Raw genomic sequence first — 26,058 nt, 5'->3', positions numbered from 1 at the left:
ATATGACCATTTGAATACATGTGCCCTGCTAGATATTCATTTACAAAGTCACGAGCATCATCAGGTCCTCAAAGACCCGTATTAACAACGCGGAGCTTAAGTGAACATTCCAAAACCGCCGAGGCATCTACGAGCTCCCGCTCGAGGTAGAAAGTACCCGTGATATCGAGTTCCCACGCAGACCTTCCTAGATTGACAATCCACAGAATTCACATATACGCCAGAATTTTGATATATATAATCCCTTAGTGAATCGAGAGATTCTTGATGGTAAGAGTCGAGAGATATACATGATAATTGAGGAGTCGAATGTTCGTCTAAAAGCAAAGCGCGACTTGTTGCTCGAGGAGGCTTTGCGAAGAAGTTGATTCATGCGGTTATTGACGTGCTTTGCAAGGATCCACGCGCGAATAGTTGACACTGGCTCTTCCTTACGATCGCATTCATGCGCTGCATGGTTTCGATATATCGATCCCATATACCATTCACCCCATGCAACAATACCCCTTCACACCTCACCCCCGCGGAATCCTTAACCCTGATTCTCCGCTCTCCCCTCATAAAACCCCCTGAACCAATTCCAACAAATCAAAATAGCCGTCTCTCTCTCCCTCCCTCGCCTCTTTCTCGGCCAACTCCAATCCCAACCCTACCAATATCGTCCTCCTCTCCTCTGGATCCCGTCCTAAGATCATCGACCCGATCTGACTCGCATACAAATGGCCAATCCTCTCTCTCTTCTCTCCACCCGCCCCAAGTAATGTTCGTGGGGTGAGATGTTCAAGCGGGAGTATCATATTTCCCCCTCCATTTCCGGTATCATTCGAGGCTGAAGGAAGAGGTATCGACGTATCGTACGACGTAGGAGATGCAGAAGTAAGCGGGATTTGGATCTGCGATTTGTTAGTGGAATGCAGCTCTTCGCTATATTCTTCGTGAGTTGCTGGAAGAGTGGTGTAGAGGAAAACAAACCCATTGTCCTAATCTCCCGCCTTGGGTGATGGTAATCAGAAATTTGTCGGCAAAATACATGCAGGTTACGTTGGTATCTATGCCGTTTACTTTCGCAGAAGCGGTTTTGGAACCGGCGGGGAAGGGGGATGGGAGGATTTCTGAGATGGGGGGAAAGTTTTTGGGGGTGGTGAGCGCGGTCATGGTGGGCGTGAATAGGGTATGGAGGTGGAATGTATCGGATTTAGGATTTTTGCGGTGGAGGCGTTATTAAACTTTTTTTGTTGTGATGGGATGGAGAATGGGAAAGAGTAATGAGGGGAAGATGTCAGCCTTGCTGCAAGCTGGAGAGCTTTGACATTTGAAAATGCCTACGTAGGTGGCCCAAGCTCCAATCCCAAAACTAGAGCTCACCAGGGGGCCAAGGTGACCAGTAGCTCAAAGATTGATTGTGCGCCATTACTAAGTATTCAAGTTCTCGTATATCGTTCTGGAAAGTAACCTCACAGAGGCCCGTATAGTTTACAACGAAATTCCATGAAGCTGTTCTATTCTTTTGCCATTATTGCACTATCATCACCGCCATTTATTAAATCCTTGCAACACCTCCAAACGAGGATGCCTCTCCATCCCATCATTCCAACCCATGAAGCCAACACACGGAATATGGTATGTGCAAATGTAAAAGTGCTCCGCGTAGATGTAGAGACTTATTCGGCCATTCAAATAACCTGCACAATCTCGAATTTTGTAAGATGCCAGAACAGAAATCTCTTTTCCTCCTTCATTCATCTAGACGCCCAAGCCCCCCTTTCTCCACGTAATCGTACAACACGACATAAGTCCACACAATCATAGCTCCACCAAATCGACCGAAACTGTGCGCACTCTACCATCCACCACCAGTGCTAGTAACATTCCATCCACTACTACTGCTTACATTGTTATCATACCCCGTATTACCCGATTTGCTCGCCTTATTCTTTCCCCCTTTGCCACCCTTACTACTCTTGCGACCTCTACCAGTGTTTTCATTATCACTAAGTTCCGACGACGCCCAACTTCCTGCCAGACTCAAAGCAGTAGGCATCCTCGCATGATTCTTTTTCTTCCCACCACCATTATACTTTCCGTTATTCACATTTCCAAATCCCGCGTAACCACCCTGATTTGTACTATCCCAATTTCTCAATATCTCACTACTAGTAGGTGTGTGATCCCTAAATTGCGGGTTCCCTTCTTCCACATCTTCAACATGGTCTCCGCCCTCGCCGGAGTTATGACCATCGCCTCCCCATTGACTTCCTTTATTGGACTTTCCTTTTTTACCACTATTGCTTTGATTTTTAGTTTTCTCATTGTTCCAGCCTTTGCCCTTGGCGCTTTGTACGACGTTATAGCTTGTATTGGTTGGTCCCCAGTCATTACTATCATCTTGCTGGTTTTGATCATCCTCTTGGTTATCGTCGTGGGCGGTCCACTCAGGATCATCGTAGCTTTTGGAGTTTTGATTATTTTTTGACTTGCTGTTTTGTGGATTTCTTGAGTTGTTGTTGTTTGACTTGGTGTTATTTTGTGAAGCTGTACGAAAGCCAGATTTGCCATTATTTTGTTGGTTGTTAGGATTTCCCCATCCTCCTGAATTGGCATTGCCTTGTTTCTCGTTCGAACCTCCCCAGCCTCCGGATGTATCATTTTTTTGATTGCCTGGCTTTCCTCCCCAACCGCTGGACTTGCCGTTCTTTGGCTGATCTTTGGAGTTCGGCTGGCCGTTATTATCATTGTTGCCCCAGCTTGAAGGTTTGTTATTTGAGTTGTTGGAATCCTGGTTATCTGCTCTCCAACCAGAACTTTGATTTTTGGAGTTATCATTGGAGTCTTGGTTATTACCATTGTCCCAGTCCCAATTTTGATTGTTCGAGTTATCATTCGAGGCTTGGTTATTATTGTTACCCCAGCCCGAGCCCTGATTATTGGAATTCTCATTTGAATCCTGGTTAACATTGTTGCCCTAGTTGGACTCTTGGTTGTTCGAACTATCGTTTGACTCCTGGTTATTATCATTGCCCCAACTAGAATTCTGGTTGTTCGAACTATCGTTTGACTCCTGGTTATTATCATTGCCCCAACTAGAATTCTGGTTGTTCGAATTATCATTTGACTCTTGATTGTTATCGTTATCCCAATTTGACTTTTGATTGTTCGAATCCTGATTATCTGCTCCCCAGCCAGAGTTCTGATTATTGGAGTTGTCATTTGAGTTACTGTTATCGTTTTCCCAAGGGTCATTGTTCGCTGTAGCGTCCGCATCTTGCTTGGTATCATTTCCCCAACCAGAATCCCCGCCTGTACCATTGTTCGCACCCCAGCTGTTCGAGTTGCCAGACTGATCATTATTGTCTACGCCCCATGCATCGCCAGAGTTGTTGTTATTAGACTGATTACTCTGGTTTGCTTGGCTCTTTTCGCTCTTCTTCTTATTCTTCTGCTTGTTGGAGGTCTGCGTTTTGTGACTGCTAACAGAAGCGGCTCGTTGGCTGCGGTTCTGACCATTATTTCCCGAGCCACTCGAAGCTTGATTATTGTTTGCTTCGTTACTTCCCCAATCACCTGCGTCCTGGTTGTTATTGGCTTCTTCTTCAATGTTATTCCAACTAGAGCCCGAATTATTGTTGTTGCCTCCCGAACCAGAGTCTTCTTTGTTGTTCGTATCATCGACCCAACCACCTGGCACATGCTGATTATTAATATTGCCGCTGCTACCATGCTGTTGGCGCCGGTTGTTGGAAGAAGCCCGATTAGAATGGCTATTTGAAAAATTCCGCTGCGGATTCTGATTGGGGGTATGTCTGACAGTATTGTTCGAAAAATTGCGGGGTAATTCTGGTTGAAATTGGTGTTGATCATGAGGGCCAGGCCCGTTACCCCCAGACACATTATACGTCGGAGGCGAGCCACCAAAATGAGCTGAGGTTGGAGCAAAGGTACCGATTGGCACTTGAGCTGGCGTGAGAAGTGTCGCAAAAGGATTACCATACACCCGACCATGGTAAACTCGAAGAACACCGCTTTTCGTGTCAAGAAATGCGTTTGGACGAGGATCAGACGGGGTTTCAATCACATCTTCGCGAAGTATTACTTCAGCTCTCATCTCTTGAAGGGTCCTTCCCTCCATTATATGATTCATATAGCGCGGTGATTTTCGATTTTGTTGAACAACTTCAATCTCAGATTGATTGGACTCGTCTGAGCTCTCTTTGTTGTATTGGCGATTATTGAATCTGGGTTGTTGATGATTGTCGCGTTCATTCGAACTAAAATCCCATTGAAGTTGGTTTGTTTGGGAATTTCGATTTTGCTTGAGCTTCAAAATTCTTGGTTGTGGGTTTTGGTTGTTGTTGCTCAGTTGTATTTTCTTCAATGGTTTAAATGGTTTAATGGTCAGTGCAGCTTCATATTCACTGTCCTCGCTGGAGTCGCTTGATTCTTCCACGCTGCTTTTATTCTTCGGTTTCTGCCGAGCTTTACACTCTAAGCATTCGCATGGGCGAGGTTTTGCTGAAATCTCCGAGGTGTTCTTCTTCAATGCAGACTTAAGTTTGGGAGTCGGCTCTTTGGGGGTTGGTTCTTGAAATTTGACTTTCTTTTCGACTTCCTTGGTCGCTTGAGGCTTTTTCGATTCTGATTCCTTGGCTTTAGGCTTTTCGGCTTTCTTGGCTACTGATTTCGGGGGAGGTTCTTCTTCTTCGGAAGAACTGGCGGAAGAGGCACCAAAATCAGAAACTCCGACTTCGATTTGGACACGGCGGCGAATACGGGGTTGACTTGCTACAGCAACCTTGGAATCGGCCATGTCAACCTGGGGATTTGCAATGCCAACAGATCGATATGCAGCTTTTATCGGAGCAGGGCCAGCAATCCACTCGAATACACTTGCCGGGCGTTGCGGCATTACGAAGAGCTTTCAGCAACACGATATCGAACTTTGAGTATTTGACTAGGTATCTTATATCTTTGTTATCAGAAGCAGGCTTTAACGCTAAATCCTTCAGTAATATGGACACGAAATGCCTTGAGGATATGTATTTGAAAGGCCGTATATTGAATGTGCTACACGCTCTTACAAACTGATGTAGAATGAACACAAATAAATACTTAATGTAATGGACCACAGCATTGAATGTATGATACGGATAATGAAGGAGAGAGAAATCCCATTCAATGAAGAATGAAACCCATCAAGAGAACTTGACACCGAGAACCAGTCATCAAGAGTCCCGATGATCCAGCATAGGGTGTGATCGATACGTCAGGAGTGACGCCAGCAAAGTGACATGCAGAAGTCGCTTCGATAGGTATAAGCTTGATGATGAAATTGAATGATTTCGTGAGTTGAAGTTCGAAGGTGAAGCTTTCTCGATTGTGATGTTCATTAACTCTGTGTAGTAAAAATAGAGACCACAAGACATGTAAGATGAAGCATAAAGATGGTGTTAAGGAGAATTAAAGAGAGTATAAACATTGACTTGAGAAAAGATAGAGATTTCCTTTGCATGTAGATAGTCGAGGGGGAATGAAATTGCTTGAGGGTGGTTGTTCAAAATCTTTATTTCTTTTCCGCATTGAGTTCCTTAGCGTACCTTCCCATCTGAGTTGCTAGCATTCCCTCACAATTCATTACTTATAACCCCCAACCTCCAAGGTTATACCCAGAACTCAGAACTCAGAGCTTATGTTTTCATGATTCCAAAATATCCCGCCAGTGTAGATGATGCTTCAAGTACCTAGCGAAGACGAATAGACATATCGACCATTTCACACTCACGTGATACGTGAAGCTCCACGGCCGACTTTCTTGCACTGGAACAGATAGACATCAGACATTGGGATAAAGCTTGAACGTGGCTGATGGATAAATCTCGATTCTGCTCTGTGGAGGGGCTGACTGTAATAATACTATACAACCAAGACTCTAACCAACAAGAGGTTTTTAATCTATCAACCCATCTCCGTTTGTCAAGTATTCATCGTCAAGTCATCAATGCTCAAGTGAAGTCAGTTTGCTCCAGATCCTAGCCAAAAGAAATTGCCATCAACGGAAGAGGGTAAATTTGAATTAAAATGGATATCGGAACCAGCTGTTTGAATGTGGCCTAGGCGATAGATGATTTCCCATTCTCCCCATGGGTAATTACGATTGGACGAATGGGAACAGGAGCCCTCGGTCGACCAGACGAGGCCAGCTAGCCTTAAGATGATATCTCGAGGACTCTTTTAAAGAAAGAATAGAGCCTTGCCGACTATTCTTGGCCTCGCTACATGTCGCCATGATCTCCCAGTTTTACATACGAGATATGACATCCTGAAATGCCACTCTATATGTTGAGTTTTATAGGCTTGTCTAAGATCTCCCTTCCTCTGAAACTTCGTGATTGACTTAGTCAATGAAACTATATCCATGCAATAATGAAGCTGGCGATATCACAACTTAGCCTTAGCTTGAAGTTCTCCTCGTTTCCACTCTTTGTTGATCGTAAGATTTCTCCAATAGTTCCAAATTCCAGCGAGTCCAGCTAAGGGTGGGCATAAAAGTAATAGCCAGGCCCACCATCTGGGACTCTTGCCTTGTATGCTTTCCATAACCTTTTGTAGCTCTATCTTCAGTTCATCTTTTCCTTCATCGTTCCACACTACCAGTCCATGTCCGTCCCCTCTGGCTTCACATCTCTTTGCCTTTTCTCTCACGTCCCCTTGGCTCTTAACCCTGTTCTCGGCATCTTCCTCCGTCAGATGTGAATCTCTGTCCCTTAATCTTTGCATTTGGATCTTTGAATCCCTTACGGCTACGACAAGGACAGTACCACATATAACATCGATTCCACTTTCAAACAACAAAGGAACATCAAGAACTACAGCCCAACAACCCTTTAGATAGTAGCCGAGCAGTTGTTTATACATCTCTTTTCTGACTGCCGGATGCACGATTCCATTCAACACTGCCCTATCTCTTTTTCTCTCCTCACTATCCCCGAACACTCTTCTACCTAGTGCAGGCCTATTCAACGGTGAGCCTTTTGTATTATCATGATCGGGAGAAGGAGGAAGGAGCAGATCGGGAGTAGTTGGTAAGAAATGTGCGACAATCTTGTCGTAACCTGGAGTCCCAGGTTCTACAACTTTCCGCGCAAGTAAATCGGCATCGATAATGGGAAGAGAATAGGGAGCTTGAGAAAGTATTGATGAGACCGTAGATTTACCGGTCGCGATAGAGCCGGTGAGACCAATTAGTAGCATGTTGCTGGTTTTTGTTGGATGTTATGGTTGAAGTTTGAAAAAGGAAGGAGTGACATGCGGTTTTTGAAGTTACGTCGTTGCGGGGAATGCCGAGGCATCTCTTGAGCTTAGATCACATGGCTAGTATCTACTCCGTAAACTCACAACACAACACCACACATCAAATCATGCCACGGTCGGGACTTTTTGTTGTTTTGACCGAAATGGCACTGGATCGGATTATCTATTGTCTCAGCAATGATTCTACTTTGAAAGTTTTCAACGCTCATATGTTGATAAATCTGTGTCACTTCAAAGCATCTACCTGTTTCTCACCCTTGCAGCTTGTAGGTTTCATTGGATGCCTCTTTCGAATATTGGGTTAACGTAGTTTAACACCGAGTGGCCTATATCATCAAATGGCCCACTTCAAAATACACTAATATTAAGCTTTTCCTAATATTTATATTTTAATAACCAAATATTATTTTTTTAAAAAAAAGATATTAAATAATAATAATAAATTAGTTTTTATATAAATATTTTTATTATATTTTTAAAAAAATCGAAATTGTTACAATTTTCATTACAAAAATATTATTTTAATAATAATTTATATATTAATTTGGATTTTCCAAGACAAATTAGATTTTTATAATATTTATATAATTAAATATTCTAATTTCAATTTTTTTAAAAATTCTATTAATAAATAATGAAAGTGTATGGTTATACACAAACGAATTTTGTATGTATTTTGAAGTAAGCCACTTGATGATATAAGCTATTCGGTGTTAAACTACATTATATATATTCTTTAAATATTAACATGTTTTATTAGTGAATAATTTATATTAATAAATGGATCACTTATTTTATATACAAAATTCGTTTATGTATAATTATGTATTTTCTTTATTTATAAATATAATTTTCTGAAAATTTGATATATAATATTTGAATATATAAAAAATTTCAAAATCTAATTAGTTTTAAGAAATTCGAATTTATTCAAATATTTTGTATCAAATTTTCAGAAAATTATATCTTTAAATAAAAAAAGTGTATAATTATATATAAACAAATTTTATATATAAAATAAGTGATTCATTCATTGATATGAATCACTCACTGATAAAACACATTAAGCTAATCTCATAAATTTCATTCCCATTATCAACTGTTTAGTTTCGATTCCAACTTCTATCAGAGAATCAACCCGCTTCTCTTTGGATCATCTTCATCGCCATATCGCTGGGCATAATCTCCCATTCTGGGTAGGTATACCAGTCAATTGATCAGTAATATACCAGTCCTCACTTCCTACTGCGGTCGGCGCGTAGAATAATCCTTTTGGATCATATTTTTGTTTCAAACTGTACAGACGGTCATAATTGGTGCCATAGAAAGCTTGCTGGAAATTTGGCTCCAAGATATCCGCCTCGGACATATACGCGCCGCCATCAGGAGAAACATTTCTCCATAGTTGGATCCAGTTGTAAGTAAGAACTTCAGATGCCAGTGCAATGGCTGCATTATCAGCATCTGCAGCCCAGAAGTTTGCCATAATAGCGTGCAAGCAAGTGTCTCTCCAAGCTGGGTTTACTGAGTTATCATTCCCCGCATTATCTGCTGCTTGGATGTTGAAAGCTAAGAATGATCCCCCAGCCAAAACACTTTCTTTAATGGCGTAGAAGGTGGTGTCGGTAATGGTCTCGTTCTGGAAATTGGCTTTTGGGAAGAGACGGGAAGCAGTCTTGATATTGACAGTACCAACGGTCTCGAGAGGGAAATTGTCCCACCATGCATCATAAAACTCAGTGTATTCTGTAATGGAAGGAGTAATGCTGATACCAAGTTTGCCAAGCTCGGCGAACCATGGAGCAACTAAAGTTTCAAGTTCAGCTGCAGTGTAGTTTGGCGCAAACAAAGGTTGCATGCCGAACGACCACGCATTAGTACCTGTGGCGAGAATGGCAAAGTACGAATAGATGCCCTTTTCGGCGTGCTCAACGAAGTGATCGAAATAGGTGCGCACACCAGCCCAGAACACATCAGCGGTGATATTACCACCAACTTCAAAACTGAATTTCATGACAGTTGAGGAAAGGACTGGATAAACTTTGCTGGTGACGGATGTCACAACACCAAAAGTCGAACCACCACCTCCACGGAGAGCCCAATAGAGGTCGGTATTCTTTGTGGCCGAGGCAGTAACAAATCGCCCATCTGGAGTAACAACTTCCATCTCGAGAACTTGGTCTGCCGCCATGCCATAGATGGAGGACAAAGGGGAATGTCCGCCTCCTGCTACATAACCACCAGCAACACCTACTGTTCGACCTTCACCTCCAACAGCTGTAACACCGTTCGCCCGCGCAAATTCATAGATTTCAAAGGCTTGAATACCTGCTCCCATTTTTACAGCTTTTCCTGTATAATAGCTGGTTGAATAATTGGGAACGTACTCAAGATCCTTCAAGTGATGAGTCCAGATAGAAAGCGCTCCAGCGCCACTAGATTTTCCATTGAAATCATGACCTGTGTTTTTGACAACAAGACGTAAGTTGGCATTGCGAGCAAAATTGACCGCAAGTTGGATTTGGGCAACACTAGAAACGTTGAGTGCATACACGGGATAGGCTCCTAAAGTACAGCTCGCGCTAGTATCATTAGTAGGCATACAAGTCCGTCCCTGATAAAGGGGCCACATAATCGAGGTGGGATCCGATGCGCTATGTACAATTAGCATATACAATTGCGGCGATGTTAGTCTACATACTGTATCGAACTGTTTGTCCAATCATCCATGATATACAAACACTCGGCGGTGTTCTCATGGCGAGGCCAGTCAGCATAACATGGCGCTGCAAGAGGGACTGTTGAAATCAGCGCCCCACCAGCGAGTGTATCAAAGATATCCCATATCAAGGTCGCTGGCCATGCTGAATCACCGGGATAAACTTTGCAAGAATAGGCTCTCTTGCTAAGGTCACTGCTGCTGGTATCGAACTCAAACAATTCAGCATTCGATAGTCCAATGTCTGTCAGGTTTGTGACGATCGCATCCGTGAGCTGAACTTTGCCATCGACAAGTGCACCGGCTGGAGCTAGTGTGGAAGAGTTGACGGCTGACACAAAGTTAGTGATTAATCTTCAGACATAGCTTTATCCTAATTATATTAATCTACTTACAGTAACAAGTTCCATTGACGACGATCTCAGTCGCTAAACCCTGTACAAGCGGAAGAGCGAGGAGAGAAGCCAAGGCCCACCGTGCGACCGATGAAACCGCCATGTTATCAAAGAAACAAACTCTAACTGCCAAAATGGGTGGTCACTGATGAGGTAAACAAATTGAGTTTCAACGCCCTTTATTGCGACGGGAAATCCTCTTCAAAAATTTGTCAATTAAAGAATCAAAAGGGGCCACCGAAATCAAGAAACCACTACGGGGAGACTTTTTATATGAACTGAGCCCTGACGGCGTTCGATCCCGAGAAGACCGAACTATTTCGTTGCGCCTGATTGCCACTTGGCTGCTATGCCAGTTTATCGGATGATTCCATATTGCTGCAATTTCATGCCGGATTTGGCAAGGCATCCTAAAGTAGATCAATCGAACCCATTACACAGGATCCAGTATAAATACGCATGGTGTTATCTCTCAATCTTCCCCGTGCTTCGGAGCAGTACATGGAAATATATAATAACAAGAATCCTAATGGCTGTTAATAATCTACCGTAAATAGTGTCACTAGCAAGATAATATTGAAGTATAACAAAAGTCTTCATGGTCACATCTATAGCTTGCAGAAGGCTTTTAATCATTTCCATCTTTCCTTAAGCTACGACTCGTATCCTCCCTTGCAACCCTATGTTTACTCAGCGGTGCTGGCTGTGTGTGGATATACAATTTTGCAACTGACAGGATATGATTTCGGTCGCTACTCCTCCGAAATTTTGCCTTTATTCATCGTTTGGACATGCACAACCATCATGTCCCCCATACTTTTCAATCCACAGTATCTCGACGCAAGATCGCCGAGAGCCGCCGATTGTACTTGGTGGGGTATGTATGGGCTATTCATGAGCGTTCTGACGGCTTTGTCGTACGACTTACAGGCTGCATACCTCAATGTGGACCAAAAAGATGGCAAATTCAGCCAGCCCACTGGAAGACTCAACAGGAAGAGCTGACTATTCATATAATAATACATTGATATTGTCTTCAATATGAAAGATTAATTTCTATTAGACTGAAAGCGGTCAAATGCTGCAACAGGGTGCTTTTGCGGGGGTGGTGTTTGCTCTTGCGTCCACATGGAGACCTTTTTGTTACCTTTCCACCATTTCGCTTAAACAAAAAATGGGTTTCTTCCCCTGGGCACGCTGGGGTACTTATTTTTCTCCCTCAACTGGACACCAATTTCAAGCCCTGTCGATCTCCTTGTTTGTTTTCTTCGGACGAATAACCGTAAACTGCAGAGCTGCACACTGTTCACCAACGGCATGGATCTAGGTATTATCATGCCGCGCGAAGCACGGTGCTAGCATTCTGAATCTCTGCCTTATGGAAGTTGTTTCAAAGGTCTCTGGGGCGCTAGTTATGGTATCCATTGTATCGAAGATAACCGCAAGTTTATTTCTCCTTCCTTGATATAAGAAATTCCTGTGTCGATCTCACCACCATGCATGCTCAAATTACACAACCACAAGTTTTCATTAATCATGGATTTTCTCTGTATTTTACGTCGAACCATGATCCCTAGAATGCAACGTAAAAAACTTTAAAGATACCTAAGTGGGTCATCACTTTCTCAATTTTGACGGAATTGGCAGGGTAGTATCCACTGCGGCCCCAGAACTCTAGAAGCGCCCGACCACCCCTGGTCACGGATGAAGTGAAATCCAAACAAAACTCAATATAAATCCACAAGATCGGTATCATCTAATCAACTCTTATGGAGCTTTTTCTTTCCCATACTTAAGCCGGCTTACTTGCGGAAATCTTCCAGTTTGCATAATTCTTGCCCGATTGATGCTGGTATCGTTCGCGGTTTGTCACCGCCTCGAATATCAACATCTCACTCATGCACTGCACAAGGTGTGATGTGGGTAATTGGCGAACCTGACATCTTATACCAAAATGGCTCCTCATCAAAATATCGAAAGAAAATCGTCTTTTGTGAACCTGTAAAGGTAGATACTGATTGATATTACCCCTTCAAAATTCAATCACTTCTAGCGCGGTGGACACAGTGTGCAGGTTGCAAAGTCTTTTCTAAGAAATTTGAAAACGTCGTTGCGTCTTATTATCATCGCCATGGCAGACTATCTATGATAAAGTTCCTTGTGGACCGAGGGTCAACAACCATTTTACAATTACCGGTAGCCCGGAAAGTGATGCCGGAACTAAGGGAGTATCTCTATTTTCCATGCGTGCGGCTGGAAAGTATACGGTCTCGCTGCTGAAAAATCCAATCTGAATACTTTTTCTCTGGTCATTGTGGTATGTAGATCTAGCTCCGGAGTTTTATCCTTCTTGAGCAAACAAGTAGAGAGCCATACGTAGTCTATATTGTTCTGAAGCTGTGCTTTCGGTAATCAAGAATGAGCCGCTTTCCGTCTTACATGACCTATTCCACTGACATAGCGGTTCAAATTTTAATTTAGTTAGGTAAGCTTCTGCATGAGAAGCACACTTAAGGTATTGGTTCTTAAGACGTCTGATCTGGACCCAAGTCATGAAGAATTTACTTGAATCATAAATACGAACTGGACGGGAAATACCCTCAAATAACACGCGGCCTGATCAAGCTTGATCTAGACTGGTCGCCCTGTTTTTGGTAACCAAACAAGAAAGTAGAGGGTTTTGCATATGTTGTGAGGAATGTTGTACCCTAGCCTTCAGAATGTATTTCAATTTAAAGAAACATCCTGGGAAAGTTTAAAGTTTTGCCGTCCACTCTGCCTTCGAGACTGCAATTACTCCCAAGCATTTATACTTGAAATGCATTACTCAAGTGACCGCCAATCGATTGAGTGGAGGACTTATGGAACAGGATCTCTAAGTCACTTTCCCAAACACCTTTCGCTATGGTTGATACCTCACTCCAAGACTTGGCTTTGTTCATCGTCGCCTTCAGCCCAGCTTTGGCATTGATCACTGTGTGTCTTAGGATATGGAGCAGAGTCAGTTTAAGTCAATTTGGTTTGGGTAAGGAGTCCCAATTTTGAGTCATTATGTGGCTATCCCCTTACAATGTACTACAGATGATGGCCTCATCGTGCTCTCTATGATTTTGTCTATAGCGGAGACTTATGTACAATGGCAATGTAGGTAACTCGAATATAGAATATCTCATGGGTGCCCGCTAACAAAACTGCTGTAGACATTATATTCAATTTCGTGGGTTTACATATATGGGATGTACCACTCGATCACGACCCGATTCCTGGACTCAAAGTTCGTCGCACCCTAACAATGGCCGGCCTCCAATACTGCTTATTGACACTTCTTAGTATAATTATGCCGTTCAAGTTCTCTATAACCCAATTCTTGCCATTGTCAAGACTTCCATATTGATGTTCTTCCTCCGTCTCGCAGGGCAGAAGATTGAAATCAAACGTATGATATGGGCACTCTTGATCCTTAACAGTGCTTTGATGGTTGCTATTTTCATTGTAGTCATCTTCCAATGTACGCCCGTTGCATACAACTGGCAACTTGATATTCCTGGAGGTTCTTGTATCGAACAAGGTACATTTTATGCTGCCACTTCAGTTATCGCTCTCATCACAGACATTTTGGTTCTAGTCGTTCCATTCTGGATCGTCATTGGATTGAAAATGCCTCGAAAAACAAAAATCGCAGTCATTGGCATATTCTTTCTCGGAATACTGTAAGTCAAATTCTTTTCTCAAACTACACATCTGAAGATCAGACTGACCATCGTGTAGAGTGACGGTAGTAGGCATAGTCCGTCTCGCAATGATGGTTACCGTATTTTTTAACCCTCCCCCCGTGGATTCTACACGAGGCATCAGCTTTGTAACCTCAGCGATTGAAATAAACCTCGCAATAATTACAGCATCTGCTCCTGCTCTCAAACCTGTGATGCGGCAATGGTTTCCAAAGCTCTTTAGTTCTTCATCAGATGGGGCCTATAATAATCAGAGCGGACGTTATGCTTTGCAGGGCAATAGTAGATGTGAACGCGGAACAAGGAACGGGGCAGGGTTTAAGAACTCGCGAGTAAGTAACGGCAATGGACTGATCAGATTGGAGGATGTACCGGATATACCGGATGACAAAAACGGGAGGACGGAGGATCCGAATGGAATTCAGAGGGAGACGAGTAAGGGGGATGGGGATAGTGATGAGGAAATTATGAAATATAATGGGATTATTAAGACGACGAGTGTTAGTGTGCAATACGAAGATGGGAAGAGTGAAATTTCTGATGCGCAGTATGCGAGGAGGACGAGTGTGGAGAGTTTATAAGATGGGTATAAAGATAAGGATCACAGTACTTGAAAATGCTATATTACAATATTATCGTGCAGTTTGAGTTTTTTTGGTGAGCTTATGGTGCTAGAACGGGGTTGTTTAACGATATCCAACAGCAAATTGACCGTGGTATCTAGATTCAAAGTCACAGCCATGTTACTGAAGACAACTCATAGCCTATCCCACACAAGCTGTTCTCATATATCGGGACTGCCTAATCCCCCAATTAGAACTAATAGCCTAAGCCTCAAATGTAATAGCGAGCCTTCTAGTCGTACTAAGTGATCTACATATTCCATCATAAAAACATTGCTCGCGTCTATGGACATCGTAAATGTTCACTCAATCCTCAGTGACTTATCATTCAATCAATACGTTTACAGAGGCCAAGGTTGAAATGATATAGAGAAGTTTAGTCTGGTCCTTGTACTGAGGAATCAGGCTTCAACAATTGCTACCAATCAAGACCTGTATATTTTACTCACTGAAGACTATCGAAGCCCACAAGAGGTAAACTCATTATCCTCAATCATTCTAAATCTCAAAATATTTCATTTTCTTCAAGTTTGTCACTCCTCCATGCAAAGAATGATATAGTATCAAGTAATGTGAATCAAGATTCCTGACACGTATTGGAACACAAGATCATAGCAATGAGTGAGGATTGGAATTTTAATAAAGTATTTGAGACTTCTGGTATGAATATCGGAAAATCGAGGAGGGTACACCACGCTACGAAATAATAAGTACTATCTAACCCCGTAATGGAGTAGATTGACGGCCTGGAGATGTCTAGATCTTATAGTTAGACTGCATTTTCTTTGTCATTACACAATAGATTGGTAGAAACCTTCCGAAACTCGAGTTATAAGTTACCAACTACTCCTTAATATGCATCTAAATTGGATACCTAACTCGATCCAGCTATTTCCTACTCATCAATTGTGCCAATCATCTCGGTGGTATATTCTCTAGCTTCAGGGCTTACAAAACATCATTTTATGCTTCGGATTGATCGCATCATATATCGTTATGAACTCCATTCAAATACAAAGATGTCCACAGCTCGAGTAAATTACCACGGTGTATGCACGACATCCAAGCTAAGACCTCAACGGCACGAGGGGAATTTTTTTTAACTTTCACTAAAATAATTAAGTTTACCTCGATCATGTGTATGAGGTATATGTCATACTTCTTAGATCAAAACAATACCTAGTTCGTCTAAGACGGATTCTAATAGGATGAACAGAATACAATCATGTCGATCCCCCTAACTTGACAGTTTAAAACTTCGCTAACTGGGATGAGGAGCATTTTCTAGCGAGTCCTAGTTCGTGTCTAGTATCGTCCAACGTCAAACTAAATGTGTACTTATCACTACTGACGTACTATTTAACTTGGTATACTAACGTTCTATTTCACTACTAAAATAGCTCCAGAGTATAAATTGTCTATAAAAAGAACTGCCATCCCCCCAAGTTCAACGAACTATAGACACAAAAGTAAAAACACGTCACTCAAAGCACACATCCAATTCTCACACCTTAAAACATTATACAACCAAGCAATCATGTATCGCGCATCCATTCAAAAGCACGCGCGTACTCGCCATCTCGCGAGACGGGACGCTTCCCCCGGTTCTCAATCAATGTACCCCTCGCTCCTAGTACGAGGTTCTGTCAAAAAATCCACTTTGGCCAGTCAATCACTACCAATTCCTGACGACATGGCTACCGATGAAGATGCCATCATCAACACCAATGTCTCCGCAAACAGTGTTATCGACGCTCTTCACGATGGTCAAATAGGCAATCTCTCTGATGCCTCTACATCCACTGAGATTGATTCCGACGCCGCAACAAATCATTCCGACGCCATGCACAAGCTACCCTCCAACACGACCCTCTCCGACTACCCCGAGATGCTCTCCGATACCTCTACATCCGCTGTATACGATGCCGATGCAGAATCAGAATCAGACGTCTCTTGCGTCGCCTTCAAAGTAGTCGATGGCCTCTGGGACGAAGGCCGAGGATTCTGGGTCCACGATTTCGCGCTGGTCCGCAAATTCGAGGAGGAAAAACGAATGGCGGATATCACTGGGGGAGGAGAGGAATGTTTTACTGCGGAGATGGAGAAGGATGATGAGGATGTAAGTGAGGCTATGAGAGCTTGGATCAATTCCAGATTTCCAGATGAACAGGAGGAGAATCTCGAGGAAGATGAGGAAGATTGACTGGGCAAATTATCCGACATGTAAATCCTGAAGATTGGATATCTGAGTTTTTGAAGAATCACTTCAGACATGGGAATGGAAATGCAGCCACAATAGTGGAAACAGCAGGATTCTATAGGTTTTTCTTTTGGGAAGGAACAAACCTTTTGGAATATAGCGATAGTAATGGTAATGGTAATAGTAATAGTAATAATAACAACCAGCGTTTCAACCAACCGAGCATTCAGTATAATTCTCATCACCAAATACCCACCTTATAACCATCATAATCTCAACGTCCAAACCCAAACCTCCCACCCCATCCCACCCCTTTCATCCCTTCCAACCCTCCTCTCAACCATCTCTTCCCAAACCCCCCAAAATAACTCAAATGAATGAAATACAAACTCTTAATTTTACTTACCCTTCAAAATGACATTCCCAAAATGACGTTTCCAAACAAAACCAACGAATCCAAATCCTCCCTACTTATTTAATCCCAAATCGGACAAGTGCAGCCCTATCGGATCGGTTAAGTTTATCGACCGGACATCATTTTCGGGGGTGCTGACCCGATCTTCGCGAGAAGATGAAGCAGAGGAGAGGAATGTTTTTTGGATTGATTGAAAAGAATTCTCAAGCACATTTCATAGATTGTGAGAAGAGAAACTTCAAGTGAAAATGATAATGCATCAATAAGTAAGGGGTCCAATTGAGCACTTGCTCTCAGGATTAACGAGAAGGAAATTACACATATATCATGGAAATTTACTAATCTTGCATCTCGTCTTGTATGATTGCGATTTGGGATACTGGATCTTCACATAGCCTTCCACGAGTCTCACATGACTGCTTTCCGTTTAAGACCCCAACATTCATTTTCATTTCATTCCATCATCGTAAAACGCCTAATCATGAATCGCCAAAAAAAGACAGCGAAATACTGTTCCCCAGTTCTACTCCCGTCACCCCAGACCGGGTTTTCCTGAAGTATACATTTTGATTTCATCCTCTATTATCATCTGCTTTTCTCTCCTATATGCATCTAAAATCATCTTGTCCCTCATGCCTCAACAATCTCTCCATCGGTAATACATCCATGACTAGCATCTTGTACCAATCTCGAGTATTTCGCCAAAGTACCCTTCTTATATTTCAACGGAGGTGCGACGAATTCTTTTCTCCTCCTCTCCAATTCCTCCTCACCACCTTCAACTTCCAAATCCAATACTCTTGTCTCAGCATCAATAACAATAGTGTCACCATCTCTAACCAATCCGATTGGTCCACCAACTTGTGCCTCTGGTACGATATGTCCAATCAAGAATCCATGAGATCCTCCACTGAAACGTCCATCGGTGATAAGAGCGACATCCTTTCCAAGTCCTGCACCCATGATAGCCGAGGATGGCTTCAACATCTCTGGCATACCTGGTCCACCCTTTGGTCCTTCATAACGAATGACTACAACAGTCTTCTCTCCCTTCTTGATTTCGCCACGTTCGAGGGCTTCGATGAAATCATTTTCAGCATCATAAACCTTAGCTTTTCCAACGAATCGTAATCCTTCTTTACCGGTAATTTTACCAACAGATCCGCCTGGTGCGAGAGAACCACGGAGAATTTGGATATGTCCAGACTTTTTGATGGGGTTTGAGAACGGACGGATAATTTCTTGGTCGGATGGGAAATCGCGAGCATCTTTGACGTTCTCAGCGAGGGTCTTACCAGTGACAGTCATTCCGGATCCGTCGATGACACCTTCCTTGATGAGGAGTTTGATGAGAGAAGGAGTACCACCGATACTATAGAGATCGTTGAACACGTATTTACCAGATGGTTTGAGGTCTGCGAGGAAAGGTGTTCGGTCAGAAACAGCTTGGAAATCATCGATTGTAAGCTTGATTCCTACAGCATCGGCCATAGCAATAAGATGAAGAACAGCGTTGGTAGATCCACCAGTAATGGTAACTAGAACCATAGCATTTTCGAAAGCCTTTCTGGTCATGATATCTCTAGGTCTGATGTCCTCTTTGAGAAGAGTTTTGATTGCGCCACCAGCTGCGTAACACTCGAGTAATTTGGCCTTTGAATCTGCAGGGTTGGTGGAAGATCCGGGAAGAGTCATTCCCATAATTTCAATAGCTGATGCCATTGTGTTTGCAGTATACATTCCACCACAGGCACCTTGACCTGGGCAAGCGTGGCGAATCACATCGAATCTTTGTTCTTCTGTGATCTCTCCAGTAATGAATTGTCCGTAGGCTTGGAATGCTGAGACAATATCGATATCTGCATTGTTTTGAGTCGCGGCACATCCTGGTTTAATCGAACCACCATAAACCATAAGAGCTGGTCTGTTGACTCTGCCAATTGCCATCATGACACCAGGCATATTCTTGTCACATCCAGGAATCGAGATATTCGCATCATACCATTGGCCTCCCATAACAGTTTCAATACTGTCCGCAATCAAATCTCTTGATTGAAGACTGTATCTCATACCATTTGTACCCATGGAAATACCATCCGAGACTCCAATGGTATTGAATTGATATCCTACCAAGCCCGCTCTCTCTACTCCTTCCTTCACTTTGTGGTTGAGCTCCAAAAGATGCATATTGCAAGGATTTCCTGACCACCATACTGAAGAGATACCAACTTGTGCTGTATTTAATGTTTCCTCGGTCATACCAGTAGCATATAACATGGCCTGCGAAGCACCTTGTGATTTTGGTTGTGTAATAGTAGATGAGACTCTGTTGAGTGGTGGTTCTGAGTCATTGGAGGATGTGCGGAGAGATGAGGTGGAGGATAGGGAGCGTCTGGATATCAAATTAGTCAATTGAAAGAGACTGGACTTCCTAGATACTTACACATATTGAGAAGCTCTTCTTGAGGTAAGAAGAAAGGCATTTGCCCTCGTTCTCAATTGTGAGAGCATATTTGATGAATGTTGCAAGTAAAGTTATTTACTTCAACTTTTGCCTTTGTCGATGCTTCAAAATTTCAAGATTGAAGAATAAGTATGAGAGTTTCTCCTGTACTTCTCTTACAAGCAAAGACGAATGAAGGATGAAAGTAATTGACACTTTCCAAATCGTCAAATACCACCCACTTTAATTAAGTATGAGCTAGAAATTGTTTCTCGAGATCGATATCGGAGCCCGAAGAATCCGCAAACCCCAGCTTTGCTCAGTGTTGCTGATTAAACTCATTTTGATTGGTTGAAGAATTTATAAATCGCAGCTTTAGTTTGATAAATTCACCCACCACCCGGGTACACCTCAAAAATTGCATACCTAGGTATATTTTGCAATAGCAGCGCTTCAATTCTTCAACTCATAACCACCCCCCTTTCTTTCTGAATCTCACTTAAATAATTCTCATCGAAGAAGAAGGTGAGAGAGATGACAACAAGAACACAAATAAGTCCCTTAGGCTTTTCCAACTTACATCATTGCTCAAGATAATCGTTCCTATTTCGGAGCAAGCATTATTACTCCACCATCAATCTGAAATTCTCACTCATCGGAATCCCTTCTCCCCTCCCCGTCTCACATCCCACATCCCACATCCATCCGTCTCATCCAAGCAGCCTCGCAGCTCCAACATGGTAGCATTCGCATCGCACGGTTCGCAAGAAGATAAAACGAACCCGAAAACACATGCAAGCCGATTCCTCCACAATTTATGTCACATCAGTCCGCACGTACCGAGGTGATAGGACGTCGCATCTCATATCAAAAACGTAAACAGGTACCAATGCTTGTGATATTGACATTTTTGAGACGTACACTTGCTGCAGGTACAAGTTATGACGCCAAGGGGCCCTAGGTATTTAGAGATATAAGTATCAAAGTTGATTTCCTTTTGATTGTTTGTTCCTTCCTCGAACATTGTTCTTTTCCCTACTTTGTGTAACTATTTGTGTATTGCATTTCCTTATCTGTTCAACCTGCATATCGCCAAAACTACTTACCTGGGTACAATACGGAACTTCTGCATCACCTCATAGCCACTTACCCCGCTTAATACCCAAAGCTTCCGTCTGAGAAACACTTCGACAACTAACACCAAACTCTCAATACAAACCACACAATGGCAGCTGGGCCCGAAGTTACGCTGAAGGATCTAAGTGGAAACTGGGTTATGGTAAGAAACTCTCCTCTCCCTTATCCATTCCATTCCACCCCTTCATATTTTAACACCTCGCAGAACAAAACCCTCTCCGACGATACCGACGCTGTCCTCGCTCTCCAAGGTATAGGCTGGTGGACGCGCAAAGCCATCTCCCTCGCAACCGTAACTCTCCACGTCAAACAATACATCGACGAAAACCAGATTCCACACATCGACATTGATCAAACAGCGACCGGTGGTCTCAAAGGTACCTCGGAATATCGAGTCCTCGATTGGTCAGTCCGCACTCACGAAGATCATTTGTTTGGGAAAATCGCCGCGCAATCTCGTTTTTGTACTCTGGAACAAGCGGCGGAATTTGATGATGATGCGTTTTTGAGAGACGGATGGTTAGAGGGGGACGAGGAAAATAGTGGACCGGAAGACCAAAGACATGTGCAGAGTTATGCTGTGAATGAGGAGAAGGGATGGACGGCAAATCAGATCTGGGGATTTGCAATTATTGATGGAAAGAGATATCATACCCGGAGAGTCGTGGTTAAGAAGGGAAAGGAGGTGTTGAAGATTAGATTAGTTTATAATTACCAGGGAAAGCCATAGATAGGTGGGTAGAATAGCAGAGAAGGACTAAGTAATCGGATAGCAGAGGATAGAAATGTTTAGGGATTCTAGGAGCTTTCAATCGTTGCTTTTGTGGCTTGCACATATATCTATAAAATCAATATTCTCGGATACACTCAAATTGTCCTCAAAATGACATTTATATGGTCTCTCGATATTCTGTCAACGACCATTCCACAAACCAAAACTTACTCTCCCCACTCCCCCAAACAAATCCCCCAACCCCACCCGATCTTAAATTCTCAATCCTCAATCCTCCCCCCTCCATCCCAAAACCCACACCCCTACACCCACCTCTCCTCTCTTCTCCTCGCCACTACAACCCCTCCCCCCAAAAGAAACCTAGGTATAGCATCCTAGATGAACCAACCCCTGCCCCCCAATCCCAATCCCAATCCAATCCACCCCGCACCATCTCTCCCACCCACCTCGGGAATCCATCTCATCTCATCACATCTCATCACATCACATCACATCACATCACTCCTTACCAGTATTCCTCCAGGTTCAGCCCAAACTACCTCTCCAACTGCCCCAAGCCAAACCAAACCAAACCAAACCAAACTAACCCAAACCCACCAAAATAAACTATCCAATACATCCAATCACCCCCTCCCCAAAACATTCTGTTGCACATCGCTGGTTTTGCGTGCAGGCTTGATCCCTACCTGCCTGCCTGCCTGTATATCATATGATATATATCACATGTCGCATACTATATACTATATACTACATACTACATACTACATGCTAGATCAGACAGAAAAGTCTTTCATACCTTGTTAAGGACTTACTTATACTTGGAAGTTCGTACGAAGTAGTTAATTCTCCTGAATAGATAGGTAGATAAATGGATAAGTAGGTAGGTAGGTAGGTAGGTAGGTAGGTAGTTAGTGGGGGTAGGTATTATCGAATCCTAATAAGCAGTAAGTACTTATAAACAGACAGATGTCATCGCTCCAATCCAGTACTCGAATAGATTGTCGATTGGGGAATTATCTTTCCACAATTCTCGAATACTCATTTTGATCGTTAAGATTTTTGTTTTTCTGGTTGGTGGTTAGTAGGGCCATTTCCATATTTATATCATATCCATATATATAGTATATAAGATGAGTATGAGTATGAGTATGAGTATGGGTTTCAATAGTAGGTAAGTAGATACCTCGTAAGTACCTAGTTTGTTATGTAACAGAAAGGAAACAATCGATATTCGCATTCCTCAATTGCACAAGGAGTACAACCAAAAAAAAGTGTTATGATAACCATATGAAAATACAGCACTTTGCGTAAATTGAACACATAGAATGCACGCTTGGCCATTCCTCTCCCTGCGCCGGTATGCCAAACCATCTCCCCTTGAACAATTCAAAGAGACTCTTCAGTCCAGTAGCAATAAGTACATAATTGCTATTTCTATTTACATAATCGAACACATGCAGACCAGCATCATCAAAGAGCTATTCCAATCTTTTGTCGATCTGCTCCAGTATGATGATTTATGACAATCCCTACAAAATTTCCATGCCAACTAGCCACTCCAGTATTCAACTCCAGCGAAGCATACTCAATTTTCCTTTCGGGATCAGAATCAAAGCTCACGGTAGATCCCCACTTCAGATCTGTTGATCCTACCGTCATCGCGAGGTTATGAGGCCATTGCCATGCAGAAAGCGAGGGCCGACACCGTGAAATTGACATTTTGCTTATTCTGATACGATCTCTACTTGTGGTTCGTCCCCTCACGTAAATGACGCAGCAATCTGTATTGTTTCTAGAGAGCACTAGAATTATTTCAAAATTCCTAGATAGCGATTCCCATGTGAGATGTGATGCTGAGTCATTGAACCCAGGCGGGAATACACTTCTTACTGAAAAGCCGGCTGTGCTCATCTGATTATGGTATAATTGAAAGCCTGAATGTTCATTGGTGTATTGACTCGAATGAAAGAATAAAAAATCTAGGTCATTGATCGAGTTGACTTTCCGGGGCTTCCAAGTCAAGGGTGAGCTTTTCGGTTCAATGAGATATATTGATTTCCATTTGATTCTTCGATTTGACCCTTTGGTTAAAGTGACGGAGATGACGGGCGGACTTCCAGGAAGGCGTTCGAAAAGTTGATCTTCTCGTTTTAGTAAAGGTAAGACGAATGCTTCATGCTTGTTCCCAAGCCTCGCAATTGCCCATCCACTGATAAAAGCAAGATAAATACCTAACGAAGAATTGATACACATCAGAGGCAAGTTTATGTTCAATCCCAGATTGGTCATCATAGAATGAGTAGCTAATTTTAAGTGATTGGTGAATTTCGAGAGAGAAACAGGAAACTTCTTGAAATAATAAGATGACGGCGCCAAAATACCATAAGAGCGTAAACCCATGTTTGTTCGTAAGGAAGTTTCTCGCCAAGTCATATCAAATCCCCATGCAAGGATACTGAGATCCTGGTTCTTTTTGAAGACTTCCTCTTGCAGGCGTTGAAATGCTTTACTTCCTTCTCCATACAATAACGGCATGTTGACTTGTAAAAGACCTAGTAGACAGTAGGCAGCGTCTTCTGGTCGAGTTGTTTCTCGCATGGCAGCCCACGAGAATTTACAACCACTGGCGATTTGGGCGCTAGCTTCGCCAAACTCAATTTCAAAGTACTTGGTCCCAATCCCTGTGATTTCTTCAAGTAGAACCATGCGTTGTCTTGGAAGATCAGCCCTCCGTGACTTTCTGTCTTCGTGTTCGGCCATTACTGAATCATTGAAAATCATATCCCATTCCTGGTCAAAGAAAACAATCTTGCTAGGTGCAAGCAATTCTTGTAATGTCCAGCCTCGAGTAAACCAACGACTCTTTCGAAACGCCGAATCAATTCTGTATGGATCCTGGGCAGACGGAACATCTATCAGGTAAATATAACATACAGCAGCCTTCTCATACCAAGCATACATAGAGTTGATGGATTCAGACAGTTCGGCACTGCTGCTCTTGTCAATACAGCAAGTATCTATCCAAACGAAGTCAAAGCCGTCAATGATTGCCTGTCGGCAACAACCTTCGATTTTCGCGTACCCATTCTTCTTTTTATGTTCAGAATTGGTGAGATCTTGGAAAAGTACCTCGTCTCGACCCCAAGTATGAGATAAAATCGCATACCTGGGGATTTTGGTGGCAGTGAAGTCTTTCACTTGACGCGTGTGGACATTGAGTAGACGCATTTCAACTTAGCCGACCTGACAGTCGCACGTTGTAATTACGTAATTGTTTTGGACTCATGGGATAAGACAACATAGAAATCGCACAGGAAGTCAACCCAATAGCCTGATACCAGGGACTGTTTCTCCTCAAATCTCTCATATCCTGAAATGAGCTTTCGAATGAAAAGATGGAATACGGTAAACTCAATAAGGGGGCTGACAGGGAGGATCCTGACGCACGTGAAGATAAGAAACCATGATAGGCAAATTCTTGTGCGACGACTTTACACTGCCTGCTAGGACGAATACTTCAAATAGCTGGGAAAATCAGAAAAAGGGACGATAGTATTGAGCGATACCGCAGAGCGCTGAGATTTTGATTGCCAATTCGAATCAAGACCCGATTATTTTGACAGATTCCATGAATCTGTCAAGCTACTCAGGGATTGAGAGCAAGATGCATGGAAGGATACACAACCGATACACATGTATATTTAGCAAAGTGTAAAGACTCCCCAAACTAGAGTCTCAAACAGTATTCTCGATACTGGTATATGTGAGTAAAACAATGATTCAGAGAGCCTGAAGAAGCAATTCTGTCGAATGCTTCATGAACCAATGTTGGACTTCATCCATCTCAGAATATTCTTCGTATTGTTCTTATTCCCCAGAACCCTTTGAGTGCGGCGATATTGTGAAACATATGGTGAAATGGTTCGAGGTGATAGTGATTACCTAGTAGCATGATGAGACCCATGAACGAATGTTGAATCAATGCTCATAAGAAGTTTCTGTACTCTTTGATATTGCCGTTGTGAAGTATCAAAATATTTCAAAAGAGGAAACAAGAGTTGACCAATCGATAGATGTAGGAAATTCTCACCAATTCTCACCACTCCCGGCCATCAAAGTGGAGCTCAAAAGCATATCTCAACCTCTGATTTATCCATCCACCCATTCGAGCCATTCACCATATCCCCCTCACTGACTGATATTCCAAGGTTATTATACTCTGTCTCGTCTGTCTGTACATATTCAATGCACATCTACACGAGCCACAAGCCCAGGAATCATCTCGGAACCCATTCTCAAAGAAGAAGGTCCCAAAGTCACCACCAGTATCATGGCAATCCATGGATCTGCGATGTCA

At 42.7% G+C, this 26,058-nt stretch overlaps 9 protein-coding genes across 9 annotated transcripts; 3 read left to right on the top strand and 6 right to left on the bottom strand.

The window, feature by feature from the left end:
* Positions 1 to 557: 557 nt before the first annotated feature.
* On the bottom strand, positions 558 to 1,155 carry EAE97_008124 (uncharacterized protein; the record flags this gene model as incomplete). Its single annotated transcript, XM_038878638.1, has 2 exons — positions 558 to 893; positions 973 to 1,155. 2 exons carry the CDS (start codon positions 1,153 to 1,155, stop codon positions 558 to 560), a joined length of 519 nt encoding a protein of 172 aa, XP_038730318.1.
* Positions 1,156 to 1,840: 685 nt separating this feature from the next.
* On the bottom strand, positions 1,841 to 4,903 carry EAE97_008123 (uncharacterized protein; the record flags this gene model as incomplete). Its single annotated transcript, XM_038878637.1, has 2 exons — positions 1,841 to 2,886; positions 2,989 to 4,903. The coding sequence occupies 2 exons, from the start codon at positions 4,901 to 4,903 to the stop codon at positions 1,841 to 1,843; spliced, it is 2,961 nt and encodes a 986-aa protein (XP_038730317.1).
* Positions 4,904 to 6,432: 1,529 nt separating this feature from the next.
* On the bottom strand, positions 6,433 to 7,245 carry EAE97_008122 (uncharacterized protein; the record flags this gene model as incomplete). The annotated part of the gene is made up of 1 exon (XM_038878636.1): positions 6,433 to 7,245. The coding sequence occupies one exon, from the start codon at positions 7,243 to 7,245 to the stop codon at positions 6,433 to 6,435; it is 813 nt and encodes a 270-aa protein (XP_038730316.1).
* A 1,219-nt stretch (positions 7,246 to 8,464) lies between these two features.
* EAE97_008121 (uncharacterized protein) lies at positions 8,465 to 10,522 on the bottom strand (the record flags this gene model as incomplete). The annotated part of the gene is made up of 3 exons (XM_038878635.1): positions 8,465 to 9,959; positions 10,007 to 10,355; positions 10,420 to 10,522. 3 exons carry the CDS (start codon positions 10,520 to 10,522, stop codon positions 8,465 to 8,467), a joined length of 1,947 nt encoding a protein of 648 aa, XP_038730315.1.
* A 2,583-nt stretch (positions 10,523 to 13,105) lies between these two features.
* EAE97_008120 (uncharacterized protein) lies at positions 13,106 to 14,778 on the top strand. Its single transcript, XM_038878634.1, has 5 exons — positions 13,106 to 13,444; positions 13,501 to 13,563; positions 13,620 to 13,693; positions 13,750 to 14,129; positions 14,188 to 14,778. The coding sequence occupies exons 1-5, from the start codon at positions 13,324 to 13,326 to the stop codon at positions 14,729 to 14,731; spliced, it is 1,182 nt and encodes a 393-aa protein (XP_038730314.1). The 5' UTR covers positions 13,106 to 13,323; the 3' UTR covers positions 14,732 to 14,778.
* A 1,532-nt stretch (positions 14,779 to 16,310) lies between these two features.
* On the top strand, positions 16,311 to 16,976 carry EAE97_008119 (uncharacterized protein; the record flags this gene model as incomplete). The annotated part of the gene is made up of 1 exon (XM_038878633.1): positions 16,311 to 16,976. The coding sequence occupies one exon, from the start codon at positions 16,311 to 16,313 to the stop codon at positions 16,974 to 16,976; it is 666 nt and encodes a 221-aa protein (XP_038730313.1).
* Positions 16,977 to 18,018: 1,042 nt separating this feature from the next.
* Positions 18,019 to 19,899, bottom strand: EAE97_008118 (uncharacterized protein; the record flags this gene model as incomplete). The annotated part of the gene is made up of 2 exons (XM_038878632.1): positions 18,019 to 19,780; positions 19,832 to 19,899. 2 exons carry the CDS (start codon positions 19,897 to 19,899, stop codon positions 18,019 to 18,021), a joined length of 1,830 nt encoding a protein of 609 aa, XP_038730312.1.
* Positions 19,900 to 21,056: 1,157 nt separating this feature from the next.
* Positions 21,057 to 21,698, top strand: EAE97_008117 (uncharacterized protein; the record flags this gene model as incomplete). Its single annotated transcript, XM_038878631.1, has 2 exons — positions 21,057 to 21,110; positions 21,174 to 21,698. The coding sequence occupies 2 exons, from the start codon at positions 21,057 to 21,059 to the stop codon at positions 21,696 to 21,698; spliced, it is 579 nt and encodes a 192-aa protein (XP_038730311.1).
* A 1,473-nt stretch (positions 21,699 to 23,171) lies between these two features.
* On the bottom strand, positions 23,172 to 24,929 carry EAE97_008116 (uncharacterized protein; the record flags this gene model as incomplete). The annotated part of the gene is made up of 1 exon (XM_038878630.1): positions 23,172 to 24,929. The coding sequence occupies one exon, from the start codon at positions 24,927 to 24,929 to the stop codon at positions 23,172 to 23,174; it is 1,758 nt and encodes a 585-aa protein (XP_038730310.1).
* Positions 24,930 to 26,058: the final 1,129 nt, after the last annotated feature.

Source organism: Botrytis byssoidea, assembly GCF_014898295.1.
Source record: "Botrytis byssoidea strain MUCL 94 chromosome Unknown BBYS_017, whole genome shotgun sequence".
NCBI lineage: Eukaryota > Fungi > Ascomycota > Leotiomycetes > Helotiales > Sclerotiniaceae > Botrytis > Botrytis byssoidea.
This window is presented reverse-complemented; position numbering and strand designations above follow the sequence as displayed.